The sequence below is a fragment of the Capsicum annuum genome, chromosome 11 (assembly GCF_002878395.1).
Source record: "Capsicum annuum cultivar UCD-10X-F1 chromosome 11, UCD10Xv1.1, whole genome shotgun sequence".
In the NCBI taxonomy this organism is placed as follows: Eukaryota; Viridiplantae; Streptophyta; class Magnoliopsida; order Solanales; family Solanaceae; genus Capsicum; species Capsicum annuum.
Genome location: NC_061121.1, coordinates 194,075,809 through 194,089,832, shown reverse-complemented (window position 1 = coordinate 194,089,832; position 14,024 = coordinate 194,075,809). Strand labels below are relative to the sequence as shown.

Sequence of the window (14,024 nt, the reverse complement as noted above, 5' to 3'; positions counted from 1 at the left end):
ATCCTCGTCAATCTCACCATTGCCCTGAATCATAGACCCCAGATACTTGAAACTCTCCCTCTTTTGAATGGCCTGAGAGTCCAGCTTCACAACCACTCCAGTCTCCTGCGACACATCACTGAACTTACACTCTAAGTACTCCATCTTGGTTCTACTTAACAGAAATCCTTTAGACTCAAGCATCTTTCTCCAAATCTCCAACTTACTATTAACTCCACCCCGAGTCTCGTCAATCACTACCACATCATCTGCAAATAACATACACCAAGGTACCTCCCCTTAAATATGTCGCGTCAAAACATCCATCATCAAGGCAAATAAAAATGGGCTAAGAGTCTATCCCTGGTGCAACACTATCAAAACTGAAAAGTGCTCCAAATCTCCACCTACCATCCTCACACGAGTCTTCGCACCATTATACATATCTTGAATCGACCTAGTGTACGTCACGAACACCCCTCTAGCCTCTATGCACCTCCACAGAATCTCCCTGAAAACTCTGTCATATGCCTTCTCAAGATCAATAAATACCATGTGCAAGTCCTTGTTCCTCTCCTAAAACTGCTTCACTAATCTCCTCACAAGGTGAATGGCATCAGTGGTCAAGCGACCTGGCATGAAACCAAACTAATTCTCAGAGATCGTCACGATCCTTCTCGTCCTCAACTCTACCACCCTTTCCCAAACCTTCATAGTTTGACTCAACAATTTAATACCTCTATAGTTGTTGCAACTCTAGATATCTCCCTTGTTCTTATACACTGGCATCGTACTCTACCTCCACGCTTCAGGCATCTTCGCCGCCCTAAAAATAAAGTTAAACAACCTTGTCAACCACTCCAAACCTGCCCCGCTAGTGCTCTAAAATGGCATCTAAAATGAACATCTAGTTGAGGTGCTAAAGTGAAAATTTGTGCCAAGTTTAGGAGTCTGACGATGTGTTTTAATCCCAATATTGAAAATAACTCTTCCACCGCAAATCCTCTATGTCACTTAGTCATCCACAAGCATACAAATATAGATGGTTATCTTTGGGTTTTTCAGACAAACTAAAGGCAAGGTAGCCTGAGAACATACAAAATGTATCGCTAGTAATAACTGAAAGACACCCAACACCCTGAGAGAACTAAGGCTATAATTACACAGGGAAAAAAAAAGATCAAAAAGGAAAATTTTGGCGGGAGATTTCAGAAAGTAGCATTAAGGATGCTACATAAAAGAACTCATTTCAAACAGGTACTGTATCTCTGTTACTGTGAAATCTATGCTTGTGAAAACGATGATGTCCTCTGCCACAATGGCCGTCCTAAGATTGTGCTTGCATGGACAGCAAGGTAAGCATTATTTAGCCTGTCGTAAGAAATAATTATCATTACGTCGGAAACCTTTTGAGTATAAATAGTAGGTGGGAGGGCGGCGAAGAAGTTTTGCTTCACACGCAAAGCCTAAAAACCACCTAAAGAAATTAAAGAACACAAGAAGAATCTGGAAATGCAATGTTTACCGGTCAACGTCTGGCACAGCCAAAGGATCATGCTGCTCTTCTCGTTGTTCACTAACTGGAGGAACACCAGTCATGGCAGCCAAATCCTGAGCACCTTCAGCCTACATCAGAAGTATTGACTATGTATTGTCAGAAGATAAATACATACAACAAGACATTTCACTTAAATATGACCCCTGTTAAAGGGATGATACAAATAATATTTCCAAAAAAAAAGGATTATGAAGAAATGACGAAAGTCGACAAAGTAGTCATCACATGTATAGCCTGCAAATACAGCAATGAGTTATCGTCAACTACTAACATAATGTTTGGTAATGAAAAGAGACATCAAACTTGAAGAGAATGCTCCTTAGAAGGAATAATGGAAGGTTCTTTCCACCCCTTCAAATATATCAGTTTCGTTTGGGCACGCGTCTCACTGTTTACATGGGGCTGCCAGAAGAATGGGGATGCTAAAGGCCCTAGTCGAGCTCTTAGTTATGGAACTAGTCTAACAAAGACCAACCTTAACATTCTCAAGAAAAAAAAATAGAATTTAAATGGTAAAAAAATCAAGAACCAGGCCAGTGCAGAAGTTATGAAGATGATGAGACATTAGAAGAAGTTGCAAAGCTTCCCTAAATACTTTAGACAAAGCATTGAAATAATTGCATAAGACTTCGATTTCTCAATAAAATCACATTTTGCTGATTCTATGCTGAACCAGCCTTGAAAAGTTCGTCTGAATATAACAAGGAGCTCTATTAACCAGCCTACCTTGCTTCCGGCTAATTAATACCAATCTGTTCAGCAAAATGAGGAAACCTAGACAAAAGGGAAGCAATATTCTGGAACTGCCCGACACAGCTCTGAAGAATGATAGACCATGAAATGAAGTGTCTAATATGATGCTTAGAAGTTATGACCAAGTGTTTTGAAACTATTTTACTGACTGCAATGATCTTATCAGCTATTCCAGAATGCAAAAGAAAAGTTGGCAGATAAGTTCATGAAGTGGCTTAATCATTCAGCTTCTCATATAATCAATAATTGCACAGTAAGGAATTGGCCTGAATGAGAAAATTAAGCAAAATCTTGCCTGTTGAGGGTATTGAGCATAACCGGCATATGCACCATATGCATATAGTGAAGGATCCTGGGTGGCGCCATAAGCATAGGCATCATAACCTGGTCCATAGCCATAATAAGCACTCCATTGACTCAGATCAGCAGGTTGACCCCATAGACCAGCATCCTACAAGACAGCACCATATTTATCAGATGTTAGACAATCAATAACTCGTGGAATACAAGAACATATACAGCTGACACCAGCGTGCTGAACAATAGTTTGCTTCTTGAATGTACAAACATAACACAAACACCTATAATGAATAGATCCATGTATAGCACACAGGATTTTATTAATATTTGTGGTAATTCTCCTATCTTAAATGGACTGCTTTTTCAAAGGCTAACAACGAATTTGTTGCAATCACCGTCTACATTTAAGTCGATGTTCATTGCCTGAAACTTCTAAATTTTGTCTTAAATGGCTTGTGAATTAAGATAGTTACCAACATTAAAACAATTTGATGACATGGATAACCTCCTCTTTGTTTGTGAGAAAGGTAACAATAGTATAAATCTTCAATACAGGCTATGCTGGAAGCCATATTTACAGGTTCAAAACAAGAAGAGTATACATCCTTGTTCTTCTTATAGGCACCCAATGATGTCTAACAGGGAAACTACATCTCATAAGAGTTCTTTACACCAAAAATGATAAGTACGAAGGCAGTTCCTCTTAATTTTCTCGACAGAACTACTTCTTCCTTCAAATCATTTTTTTAAAATCTTTTTTTTAATTCAAGTCCTTCAAGACATCTTCGTGACACCTTCCTAAGATCCTAAAGACAACTCTATGGCTAACAATAAAAATCTACAGGATTATTTTGACCTGTTTAGGTGTCAGACTCCTGCAACAATTCCATGACATGAATAAAATCTTCCTAAGATCTTAAAGAATAACGCTAACAATGAAAATTTACAGGATAATTTTCACCTGCTTAGCTGTCGGACTCCTACCCCAGGAAACACGAACAATTTGTTGACCAACCACAGCACCCTGCATCCGCTGGATAGCTTCTTCAGCAGAAGACCTGTACATTGAATATGAAGGGATAAAACTTGAACACTCAGAAATAAATGCTATGAAAGAGTAAGATCAATATCTTAATGCTTTTGTCATATTTGTGATCTCTCACACATTTTCTCGTTGACTGTTAACCTTTTAAGTGATTGGAGCAGTTATCTTAAGGCAGAAGTAAATCTATGTTATAGGCAACTATTGCATCAACCTCCGCAGACTGATACACGTATTCCCCCCACCCCAGCCCCTTTTGTTATAAAAGTGAAAGCTTCATGAACACAGATACCTCGCAGCAAACTGCACAAAACCGCAGCCCTTGGAAGCAGGGATCTTAACATAAACAATTTCCCCAAATTGCAAAAATACTTGTCTCAGCTCCTCTTCAGTTAAGTTATGGTCCAGATTACCAACATAAACCTGCAGTTAAGCAAAAACCATCAGAAGAGAAGTTGAAATACGATGGACACGTTCCAATTTACTAACTTACTGTTGTATTAGTCAAGTCATTATCTACAGGAATAGTCTGCATTGTCTGAGGATAAATGGCAGGAGGGTATACTGCTGCATCAAAACCAAAATCCAGCGTTTAATGTACTGAGGAACATAAAGAAAAACAAATGATCAATGCATTTATAAGCTACACAAATCTTCCAAGCAATGACTTGAGTGTCCACCAATACATCTGATGTCCTTTCCAGATAATTATTGTTCAATTAGTTCAAGCAAGTATATTATGGGTTATCGTTAAGAGAAAGGAACCAAATATGCTGAAGCAAAAGTGAAGTGTTATATTATAAAATACAAATGTTTGTATTTATTTGCTATGTGGTTTAATCTGAAAACTTGTAGACAAGGATGATACTCTAATGAGTTTTTTTGTGATATATACAGCTACCATTACCTCAAAAAAAATCGTGTGTTTAGTTTATGAGATGTAATGTCATAAGGGGTGGACCTATTATCCACCGAGTTTCAAATCGTGCATCACTGGCCCTCGAAGATTTCTTGGTTATAAAAAAAAGGAACTATATTCTCATATTGCAAAGTCATTCGAACTCGAGGTTGGTGTGAGCACCTCATGCATAGTCAGTTGGTGAGAGATCGAATTCACTATGTAGTATGTACTATCCCCTCCCCTAAACAGTAATAACAATGTGTGTGTGCGTGTGTGCACGTAAAGTCATTTACGCAATCATACAGCACTACCTTATTGCTGGATTTAAATATTAATAAACCCTATTATTCACTGAATATGCAGTTCTGAATTACCTTTTGCTACTGCATATTGTGGTTGGACAGTATTAGACTTTTTTGGTGTTGCTGCACTGATGCGCATCGGCCTAGTTGAGCAATACATCCCATTCATTTCAGTCATTGCACGGTTTCTTTCTGTCTCATCGGCAAATTTAACAAAACCATATCCCTTTGAGCGGCCAGTATTCGGATCAGTAACAACCTTCGCTCCTCTAACCGACGGGTAGTGAGTACGAAAAGTCTCTTGCAACAGATAATCTGTCACATCAGGTGCTAGATCCCCAACAAATATAGAATGCTCTGGACCAGCATCACGACGCTCTCCAATCCCAAATGATGCCCAATTTAACCTAAAAGTTAGCTCTGTCCCCGGTATTTGAGTTCCATTATACGACTGCAAAATTCGCTCAGCAACTGCGTGTGAACCAAACTCCACAAACCCATAGCCCTCAGGTTGGCCAGTGATTTTGTTGCGGATAACTTTTATTGAGAGCACCTGGAGAGATCAAATTGGTCATTAACATAACATACAATTGAATAAGCATAAGATTTTAATTGAACCTTTTCATTATAGTATTTGAATTAAAGTGAAAGTACACATGATTGCCAGAGAAAAGGAGAAGCTTGTGACAGTAATGTGGAGTCAACATTACGCATTACCTAAAAAAGCTCAAGCATTTGTTGCTACGGAGAACAAAAGATACACTTGTCAAACTTTTAACTGCAATAATTAGGTATTCCATTTAGGAAAGGGAAACAGTGTTTTCTAATGTCCCCTACCACCTAACCCCCCCCCCCCCACCCCCCCCCACCCAAAAAAAAAAAAAATATATATATATATATACACACATATTATATACAAAGGAAAAGGTCCAAATTTGTCCCCTAAACTATGTGAAATGGTCCACATATGCCCTCCGTTAATAGTGGGGGTCAAAACTACCCATGCCGTCATAAAGTGGGTTAACTTTGCCCTTATTGACTAATGGAAAACTAATTAAACTCACTAGCCTCTAATTGGTTCATACCAAAATTTGCCATGTGTTCCACTCATCTCCGGGACCTTCTTCATCTTCTTCCTCCGTTGACACACCATGCCACTGTAAGCTCCACCAGCTTTCCTCCAAATTCAGCCATGAATACGCTTAAAATTCTCACACCCTTTGAAAAAGGCCTTATTTCTACCATTATAACACACACAAGACAATCACAGCAACGCTCCATTTTCCACCTCCTTTCTCCTTCACTGTTAGACCTTAGGAAGACCTCTTTAAAAGAAAAAATAGACTAGAAAAGGAAAAGATCAAAGAAACACAACAAGATTCAGTTTTTTTCAGATGCCCAACACCGTCCAGTTCCACTTCTTTTTCTAGTTCCAGAACAAAAATTCAGAAAAAATTTGAACCCATCTCCAAAGTTCTTAAATCTTCAATATCCAGATCACAGATTTTCTTAGATTTGAATACTTTCATCTCTATTCACTCTGATCGACATCCTCTCTTCAACATGATGCACAGTAGAAGCTTAAATCCGATTGAGATTTTTCAACTGTATCGCTGCCGTCAATTCAAGCAAAACAGAACACAAAGGGTAAATTACCAGAATGTAGAAAACCCGCCATCTACAGCCGACAAGATAACAGTCTTTTCCAGCTCTTGGATAGCCAAAATCGATTCTTTTGTTGCCTCAGAACATGAGACATTGCTTGCTCTGCTGGAAACTGAAGACGACCCCCCCCCCCCCCCCCCCCCCCCCCCCTCTCAACAAAAAATGGGGTTGTCTTTAGTTTCCAGCAGAAGCGCAGACACATGTTCCGTTTGCAACTAGGAGTTGATTTATGTTCAAAGACCAGAAACAAAATGAGGAACTGTTTTGGAGATTTCAGATGAAGATGAAATGAGGGGGAATTTTCTGGCTATTGGAAACCGCTGCTTCAGGCTGGGAAATTGGAATCGAGTTTGTTATGATGGTGTTGTGGCGTTGTTTGGGCACCAGTATGGTGGAGATGGCAGGGGTTGGAGGTGGTTATATTTTAGGTCCCTTGTGGGTGAGTGGGTGGAAGTGGATGATGGGGTGTTCTCTGTTGTGGAGAAGGTCTGAGATGCGATGGTGGTCTTCGGTTGCGTCTCTGGTGAAGAAGATGGCTTTGGAAATAGTGGGGAGGTAATGCGGGCTGGATTAAATTTAATCCCTTTGTTGACACGTGGAAAATTTTAATGCAAATTAGTTTTTTGTTATTAAATAAGGGCAAAATTTAGCCAGATTTTAAATGGTAGGGGTAGTTTTGATCCGAACTATTAATATAGTGGATTGGCAAATTTGAACCTTTTCCCAAGTAATAAATACTGTTGACGCACTCAAGAGTATGGCCTAGTAGTCAATGAAGTAGGATGAAAATATAGCAGACTAAGGTTCAATTCCTGACAGAAACACATAAATCTTTTAATCTTCCTATGGCTTGATGGGTAAAGTTACCTGATACTTGCATGAGTGGAGGATAGAAAGTACTTGATGGAAGCAAAATTATTACCTAGGCTAACTTAACCTAACCTACATCTACGACAACAAATAGGATGCCCCAAATGTAAAAATGCTCTAGCTATAAAAATGGGTTGTTCTCCACGAATAAGGTTCAATTCCCAATGGAATCAACATATATCTTTTAGTCTTGCTATGCCTTGATAGGAGAGTCATCTGATACCTCTATCAATGGGGGACAATAAGTACTTGATGGAAGCAAAATTATTAGCTTGGCCAACTTATTCAACCATATAGGAGGCTAACTTTAACCTAACCTACATCTGCAACAATAAATAGGAAAACCCCAGAGTAAAAATTCTCTTGCTACAAAAATGTGTTGTTCTCCACAAAAGTAATCCAACCATCTATACTTGAGAAATATACAAATCAGTGATACATATTTTCATTTGAGAAAATGCATTCTCAACTCCTTAGAAATCCTTTATGGTCCTTGCTTTAAAATGATCTATGCGATAGTGGTAGGAAAAAGATTTTATGTATTCCCTCTTTCTCATGCTTCTTCCCTACCAATGTGTCAAGAGGTCCTTGATACACCTCAACATAACCAGAAAACTAATAGCTTAGTTGTCCAAACTCTTGAATAAGTCAGATTAGAGATATCTTCCAGAATTTCTTATATGAAGATCCAAAAATGCATGTATTAACATTATCTTTTCTTTGAACCAATGTCATTACACCAGAAAATTTCCTTACATAAGGTGATGTCTTATTTCTTCTTTATCCCTCTTTCTTTGTTGCTAGGCTACACACCATGAAGATGCATGCACTTCATGCTCGCCTTAATTTTCACCTTATCCAAAAAAAAAAAAGCACATACTTCTTTGAAATCGAATCACACAAATCCTGTGAAGCACACCTATCTCGAACTAAGTTACTCATAAGGGAGCAGTTCTCAAACATGGGATAGCTCTCATGCTAACAATCACAATCTAGACTTTCAATCCCATCACTACGTGTTCTACATTTCACCAGCTTCTCATGAAAAGCACCAACGTGTAAGAAAGAGTTTGGCCTCCTCAAACTTTCCACTTATGTTCTTTCCAAGCGTCACAAATCAAAGGCCACCCTTTTACACCAACCAACCTTTTAATTTCTCAAACATCGCAATACCGAGCATACCATGGAATGACTCAAAGCATTACGACACTCATTGTACCAAAAGCAAATAATTCTTTCCTCAGTTCTTTTTCTTTACCAGTCTAGCCTCAATTTTTTTTCCTTTTCTAATATTCTAGCCTCCACTAACACTATTATATTGATTTAAGTTTTGCTAGAACAACACCAAAAAGAATAAAGAAGAATTGCCACAAATTTCACCATCATTACAATTCCTTATTTTGAAAACTCTGGGCCATCTTGCACGCACCTCGATGAATCTCATGGGATACCTACAACCTCCCACCAGCAATAGGAACCAGGTAACTCACTCTCTTCACCAAGGCTAGAATAAATGAGAAGAAATCACCTAGTGTCTTTGAACCTGAGACCTCAAGGTGTGCAAAGCTCTTTGCCTCTAGGCACCAGGAATAGGAAAAAAAGACGGGCTTGCCTCCAACTATCACGATCAAAATAGATGGCTAGGAAGGCACAAAGTGACTCAACTCTAAAGGGGAGGAAGGAAGCCATTGGGTGACGTCGTTCCTCAACTTTTCGAATTTCATTCTCTCAGGAATTCAGGTTGCTACCAAAAACCTAATACTCACCATTATTACAACTCCACATCAAGTGTCAAGTTTCTTCAAAAATTGATAGGTAACACATTAACAATTCATTAACCAACCCCAAGAATTGCCTACTTGAACTTATCAAACAAAATCTTCACCACTTAGGCAAAAATCAAAATACCCAGATAAACATATTCAAACAAAAAAAGATACTCCCTCTATGCCAATTTATGTGGCACGGTTCGAATTACGAGAATCAAACAATTTAATTTTGACCGTGACTTCAGGCACTGAATCTTCAAAAGTTCATGTATTTGTAAACTACTAAGAAGTACTACAAGTTTAAACTTATTTGAATCTCAAAATAAATTGTGACGGAGGGAGTAATAAATATAGTAGTAAAAATTTTAGGGGAAAAGAGAAAAAGATCAGAGAGAGACCTCGGCAGTGTGAGCAAACCAGGTATGGAGATAGGACTCGTCAGCCCAGTATGGTAAATCCCCAATCCAAAGTGTACGAACTTCTTCAAGAGTAGCCGGCTGGTGGTATGGTTGCTGGCTGGTCATGTTCATCTTCGCCTTTGTTTTCCCTGGGGATTAACAAATTCAACATGTATTATACATTATGGGTGTGTTTGGTACATGGAAAATATTTTCCTGTAAAACCTCTTACTTGTTTTTTCATGTTTAATTGGTTCATGGAAAATATTTATTAATATTTGATTGGTGAATAAAAATATTTTTCTAAAAATATATATTAATATTTAGCTAAAGACTAGAAGTATATTTTACAAAAATAACCTTTTGATTTTGAAAAAAAAAAATTTGGGGGGAGGAAGTTGATAGGTGGGGTTGAGATTGTTAAAATAGGTGGCGAAGAAAAGAAAAAAAGTTTGAATTTTTTTAAAAAATTTAAATATTTATTTTGGATGAGAGTAGGGGTTTGAGTTTTGGGTTAGATAATGAGGTAAGAAAAAAATTGAAATCGTTTTTTTGAATGGGGATGGTAGGGATGGGAGTCGGGGTAGGAGAATGAGAGTGGGTAAGAAAAAATTTAAAATTTTAGAAAAATAAATTTAAAAAGTTTAATTGTTTTTGGAGGGGGGTTGGTAGGGGTGGTGGATCAGGTAAGGGGTAAGAAAAGGTTTCAATTTTGATGGAGGAGTACGGTTTTGGGTAAGGGAATGAGGTAAGAAAAAAGTTTGAATTTTTTTTTTTAATAGGGGTGCTAGGGGGTGGGGGGGGGGGTAGGGGATTGGGGTTGGATTAGTGGTGGGTGATTTTGAGAGTTGTATGAATATTTCAACTTAAGAGTGCGGGTGAAAGAGAGTTGAAAAATGTTTCTTACTTTTCGAAGGAAAGTCATTTTCCTTAGATTTGAGGAAAATAATTTAATTTGAAAAACATTTTTCAAAACAGTTAAACCAATCAAACATGAGAAAATTGAAAAATATTTTTTGAAAAATGTTTTCCTTCATACCAAACACACCGTACCAGGAGAGGAAATTACGTAAATTATTTATTGTAAAATCATATGGAAAAGGCATAAATAACCCTCAACTTGTGTCAAAACTTACTTTACCACTTTAATTTTATCAATAATTATTTACCTCCCTAAATAACTTTTGCATGAATTATATACCTTCCCGAAAATGTAATTCCAATCTCACAATGGAGAGTGTAATACACTCGCCCCCAAGTCATCGCCATGTTATTGCCACGCAAGCCAGGCAAAAAAAAATTAGAAAATAATTTCATATATATATATATATATATAAAAATTGCCACGATCCGAACCAGGGTATGGCCGTGTTGGGTATCTCAAGTTCAACCTGGATCGGAGACCAACCCCAATGTCCAAACCATTGACCACCTTACACCCCATGTCGAATGAATTCCGAACATATAACAAGATAAAAAAATATCAATTTCAAGACATTATAATAAGTTTATAATCAAAACCAACCACCAACAACCAAACAATCAACCAATACCAATACTACTACTGATACCGACATCGATTCCGCCCATGTCCACAGTAGTCCAATAAAGCCTCTAATCAAAATCAAACAATATTCAGTCGGGATATGCCTCCGACCATAGTCAAAATCAAGACCAAAGGAATAGTAAAGACATAAAGAAATTCATATCATGAATTAGGGTCTTTCGAAGTATAAAAGTGTACACTTTAATCTGACTCAAAAGATGTCCCTGAATCACCTAGTCACTAAGCAGGAGGAGTGGAAGTATGATCGGTTCCTGCATCGCATGGAGATACAACATCCAAAGACGGTTAGCGGGTGCGTGTTAGCTGCACGAACCGGAGATATCATAGGTGGTAGGGGATTCCCTTGTATCCTTCGCCCTCTATAATACATATGTACGTGTATATACTTGGGGGATTCCCCTGTACCCCACAAACACATGGACATCAAGACCAATCCGCATATCGGCAAACATGAGTTTCCAATGCCAATCTTTCGAACTCACACCTTCACGATTAGCTATCACAACCTATTTTATTGTCCAATTAAAACATTTAACATATAACCAAACCACCAATTCCAGGAGTCAATTATTAAAACATTATTAAGTAGTATCGTTATACCGACTATAGCTTGCAAGCAATGCCATTAGCCAACACTTAGAGGATTCTCAAGTACCTCGCAGACTTCATTATTAAAATCACTTGGGGGATTCTCATGCACCCAGTAAGGTTTTCATTATAATATCACTTGGGGTACTCCCGCGTACCTCGCAAGGTTTTCAATACCATTATCATCCAACTAACCAATTATATCATGCATTAATGTCAAGAAATAAATCACCAAGTGATAATGCATATTCTAAACCAATTATGCAAGTGGGTTGAGGTTGTTACCAATTTTCATACCAAACCAATTTATTTGGTGATTCCGTTGTACCCCCATTTTCGTCCAGCATTCCCAGCACCCCATCGCATTTACCAACCATCAATTTAAGCACATTGTTTCATAAAGAAGAAGCATTTAAACAATTTATACTAAAAACCCTCAACCCATAGTTCAAAATCCAACATCAATATCTCCTGAACAATACTTTAAATCATATATTTTTACAAAATTGACAATGAGGGGAGAGTAACATGCCTCAAATACAAAGAAATTTGGGGAAGGAAGTACCCTTAAAACCCTAAATGACCACTTCTCTTAGAACCCTAGCTTTGACTTGAAGAGAGAGTTTGAGAGAGAATTTGAGAGTGTTTGATTGGGAATAATGTGATAATAAAGTCCTAAAGATGGTTTTAAGTCGTGGGATCAAAAGGGTTAAAGTGGAAAATGTCGAAAGTGCCTTCAGCTTAAAAATTAAAAACGTGTCGCACTTGGCCACGATTCACCTATCGACCCTTAACCACACCTTACGACTCGTCACTAGGAGTCGTAACCCAAATATTCTCCAGGACCCCATCTATAGTTGTCCTTACGACTCAGTCAACCGACTCGTCACGTAACCCTACGACTCGTAGGGTCCAAGTCGTAGTCAGAGAAGAACCCAATTGGGTGAACACCAGACATCCTACAGTTTGATCATTACGATTCATAACAAATCCTTACGACTCATGTGAGCCACTCATACCCATAGCAGAATCATGCCACAAACTTACATGATTTGGTTACTAGTCTTCAAGACACCTTATGACTCCGGGGTCTAGTCGTAACCAAGGTCATGAGCTCAAGGCTCAAGAAATTTTCAAGGGACAACAATCCAGGGTGTTTCAATTCTCCCCCACTTGGATCATTCATCCTCGAATATTGGGACAAAGCATTTACCAGCACGATTAAACCCTAAACATCACTACTCTTTCCTTTAACAAAGATAGAAAACAAAGATGTTAAGAAAATCACCTTTTCCTTTAACAAAGTCAGAAAACAAAGATGTTGAGAACAACACATACCTGAAGCATGATTTTTCAAAAAAGCATATAGTAACATGTACCTATCACCACCTTTCTCCGCCATGCTCTCAGCCATGAACACACATTCTACCGTCTCAGTCTCTTAATTTCTTCGTGAAACACATAACTACGAGGGCCTGAGAATAACCGTATATTCCTTCTATGTTAATACCTAATGCAAAGTTAAAAGGGATAGTGTAAGCTATGGGACCCTATACATCATATCCCACCAACAATATTATTCCATCTTATCACTATAATCCAACCTTGGGTCTCAAATCAAGGGGTACTAGCCGGATAACATCGGGGTTTTGTGTATCTATCAATCATCACATCCAAGCCTATCCTTACTATACCCTCTTTATGGATCTCCTCGTCAAAACTAGCAACCTCAAACACTATCACAAAGGTTCTCACTACATCTTCCCTTCTTAACTATTTCACTTAACCCAAGATCATCTTACTCTTTTATCTTCACCTATAACCTTAAACCAAGTAGTCACCCTCAAAATTTCACAATAAAGAACATCTACTCCTTCATCCAAAACATTACTACGCTTTTATAGCCACGATTATCCTAACATAAGAAGGTTCACTAAGTAACTAGAGTACCTACATAAAAAATGAAAGGGGGGTTACTTTTCAGTTACAACTCCTATTTGTCATACTACTCAAGGTGAGACCCGCGAAATGGGACATGGTACTAGGGGTGTCAAATGGGCGGGTTGGGTTGTGATTGAAGATATTAAATGGGTTGAATTGTATATCGGGTTGGGTCATGACCCGCCCAACTTCACTTTGGGTTAAAATGATTTGGGTTGAAATGGGTAAAAATCGAGTTGGGTCTTGACCCGCGCAATTTAACCCGCTTAGTCTAAAAAATATTACTCTCTCCGTTTCATTTTATGTGTCGCATTTTCTTTTTGGTCCATCCCAAAAAGAATGTCATTTTTCCTTATTTGATAACTATTTAATGGCATAATCCCTATTTTAT

The 14,024-nt window shown here is 38.2% G+C and overlaps 1 protein-coding gene across 2 annotated transcripts; it reads right to left on the bottom strand.

Moving 5' to 3' along the window:
* Positions 1-939: 939 nt before the first annotated feature.
* LOC107848133 (polyadenylate-binding protein RBP47B') lies at positions 940-9,816 on the bottom strand. Of its 2 annotated transcripts, none has more exons than XM_016692820.2 (8): positions 9,538-9,816; positions 4,908-5,388; positions 4,126-4,199; positions 3,925-4,055; positions 3,552-3,648; positions 2,586-2,741; positions 1,505-1,605; positions 940-1,350 (listed from the first exon to the last, which is right to left on the bottom strand). In XM_016692820.2, exons 1-8 carry the CDS (start codon positions 9,667-9,669, stop codon positions 1,263-1,265), a joined length of 1,260 nt encoding a protein of 419 aa, XP_016548306.1. In that variant the 5' UTR covers positions 9,670-9,816; the 3' UTR covers positions 940-1,262. The 2 variants fall into 2 exon arrangements, with proteins under 2 accessions (XP_016548306.1, XP_016548307.1); XM_016692821.2 differs by having other exon boundaries at positions 4,126-4,196; positions 9,538-9,771.
* Between the last annotated feature and the right edge of the window lie 4,208 nt (positions 9,817-14,024).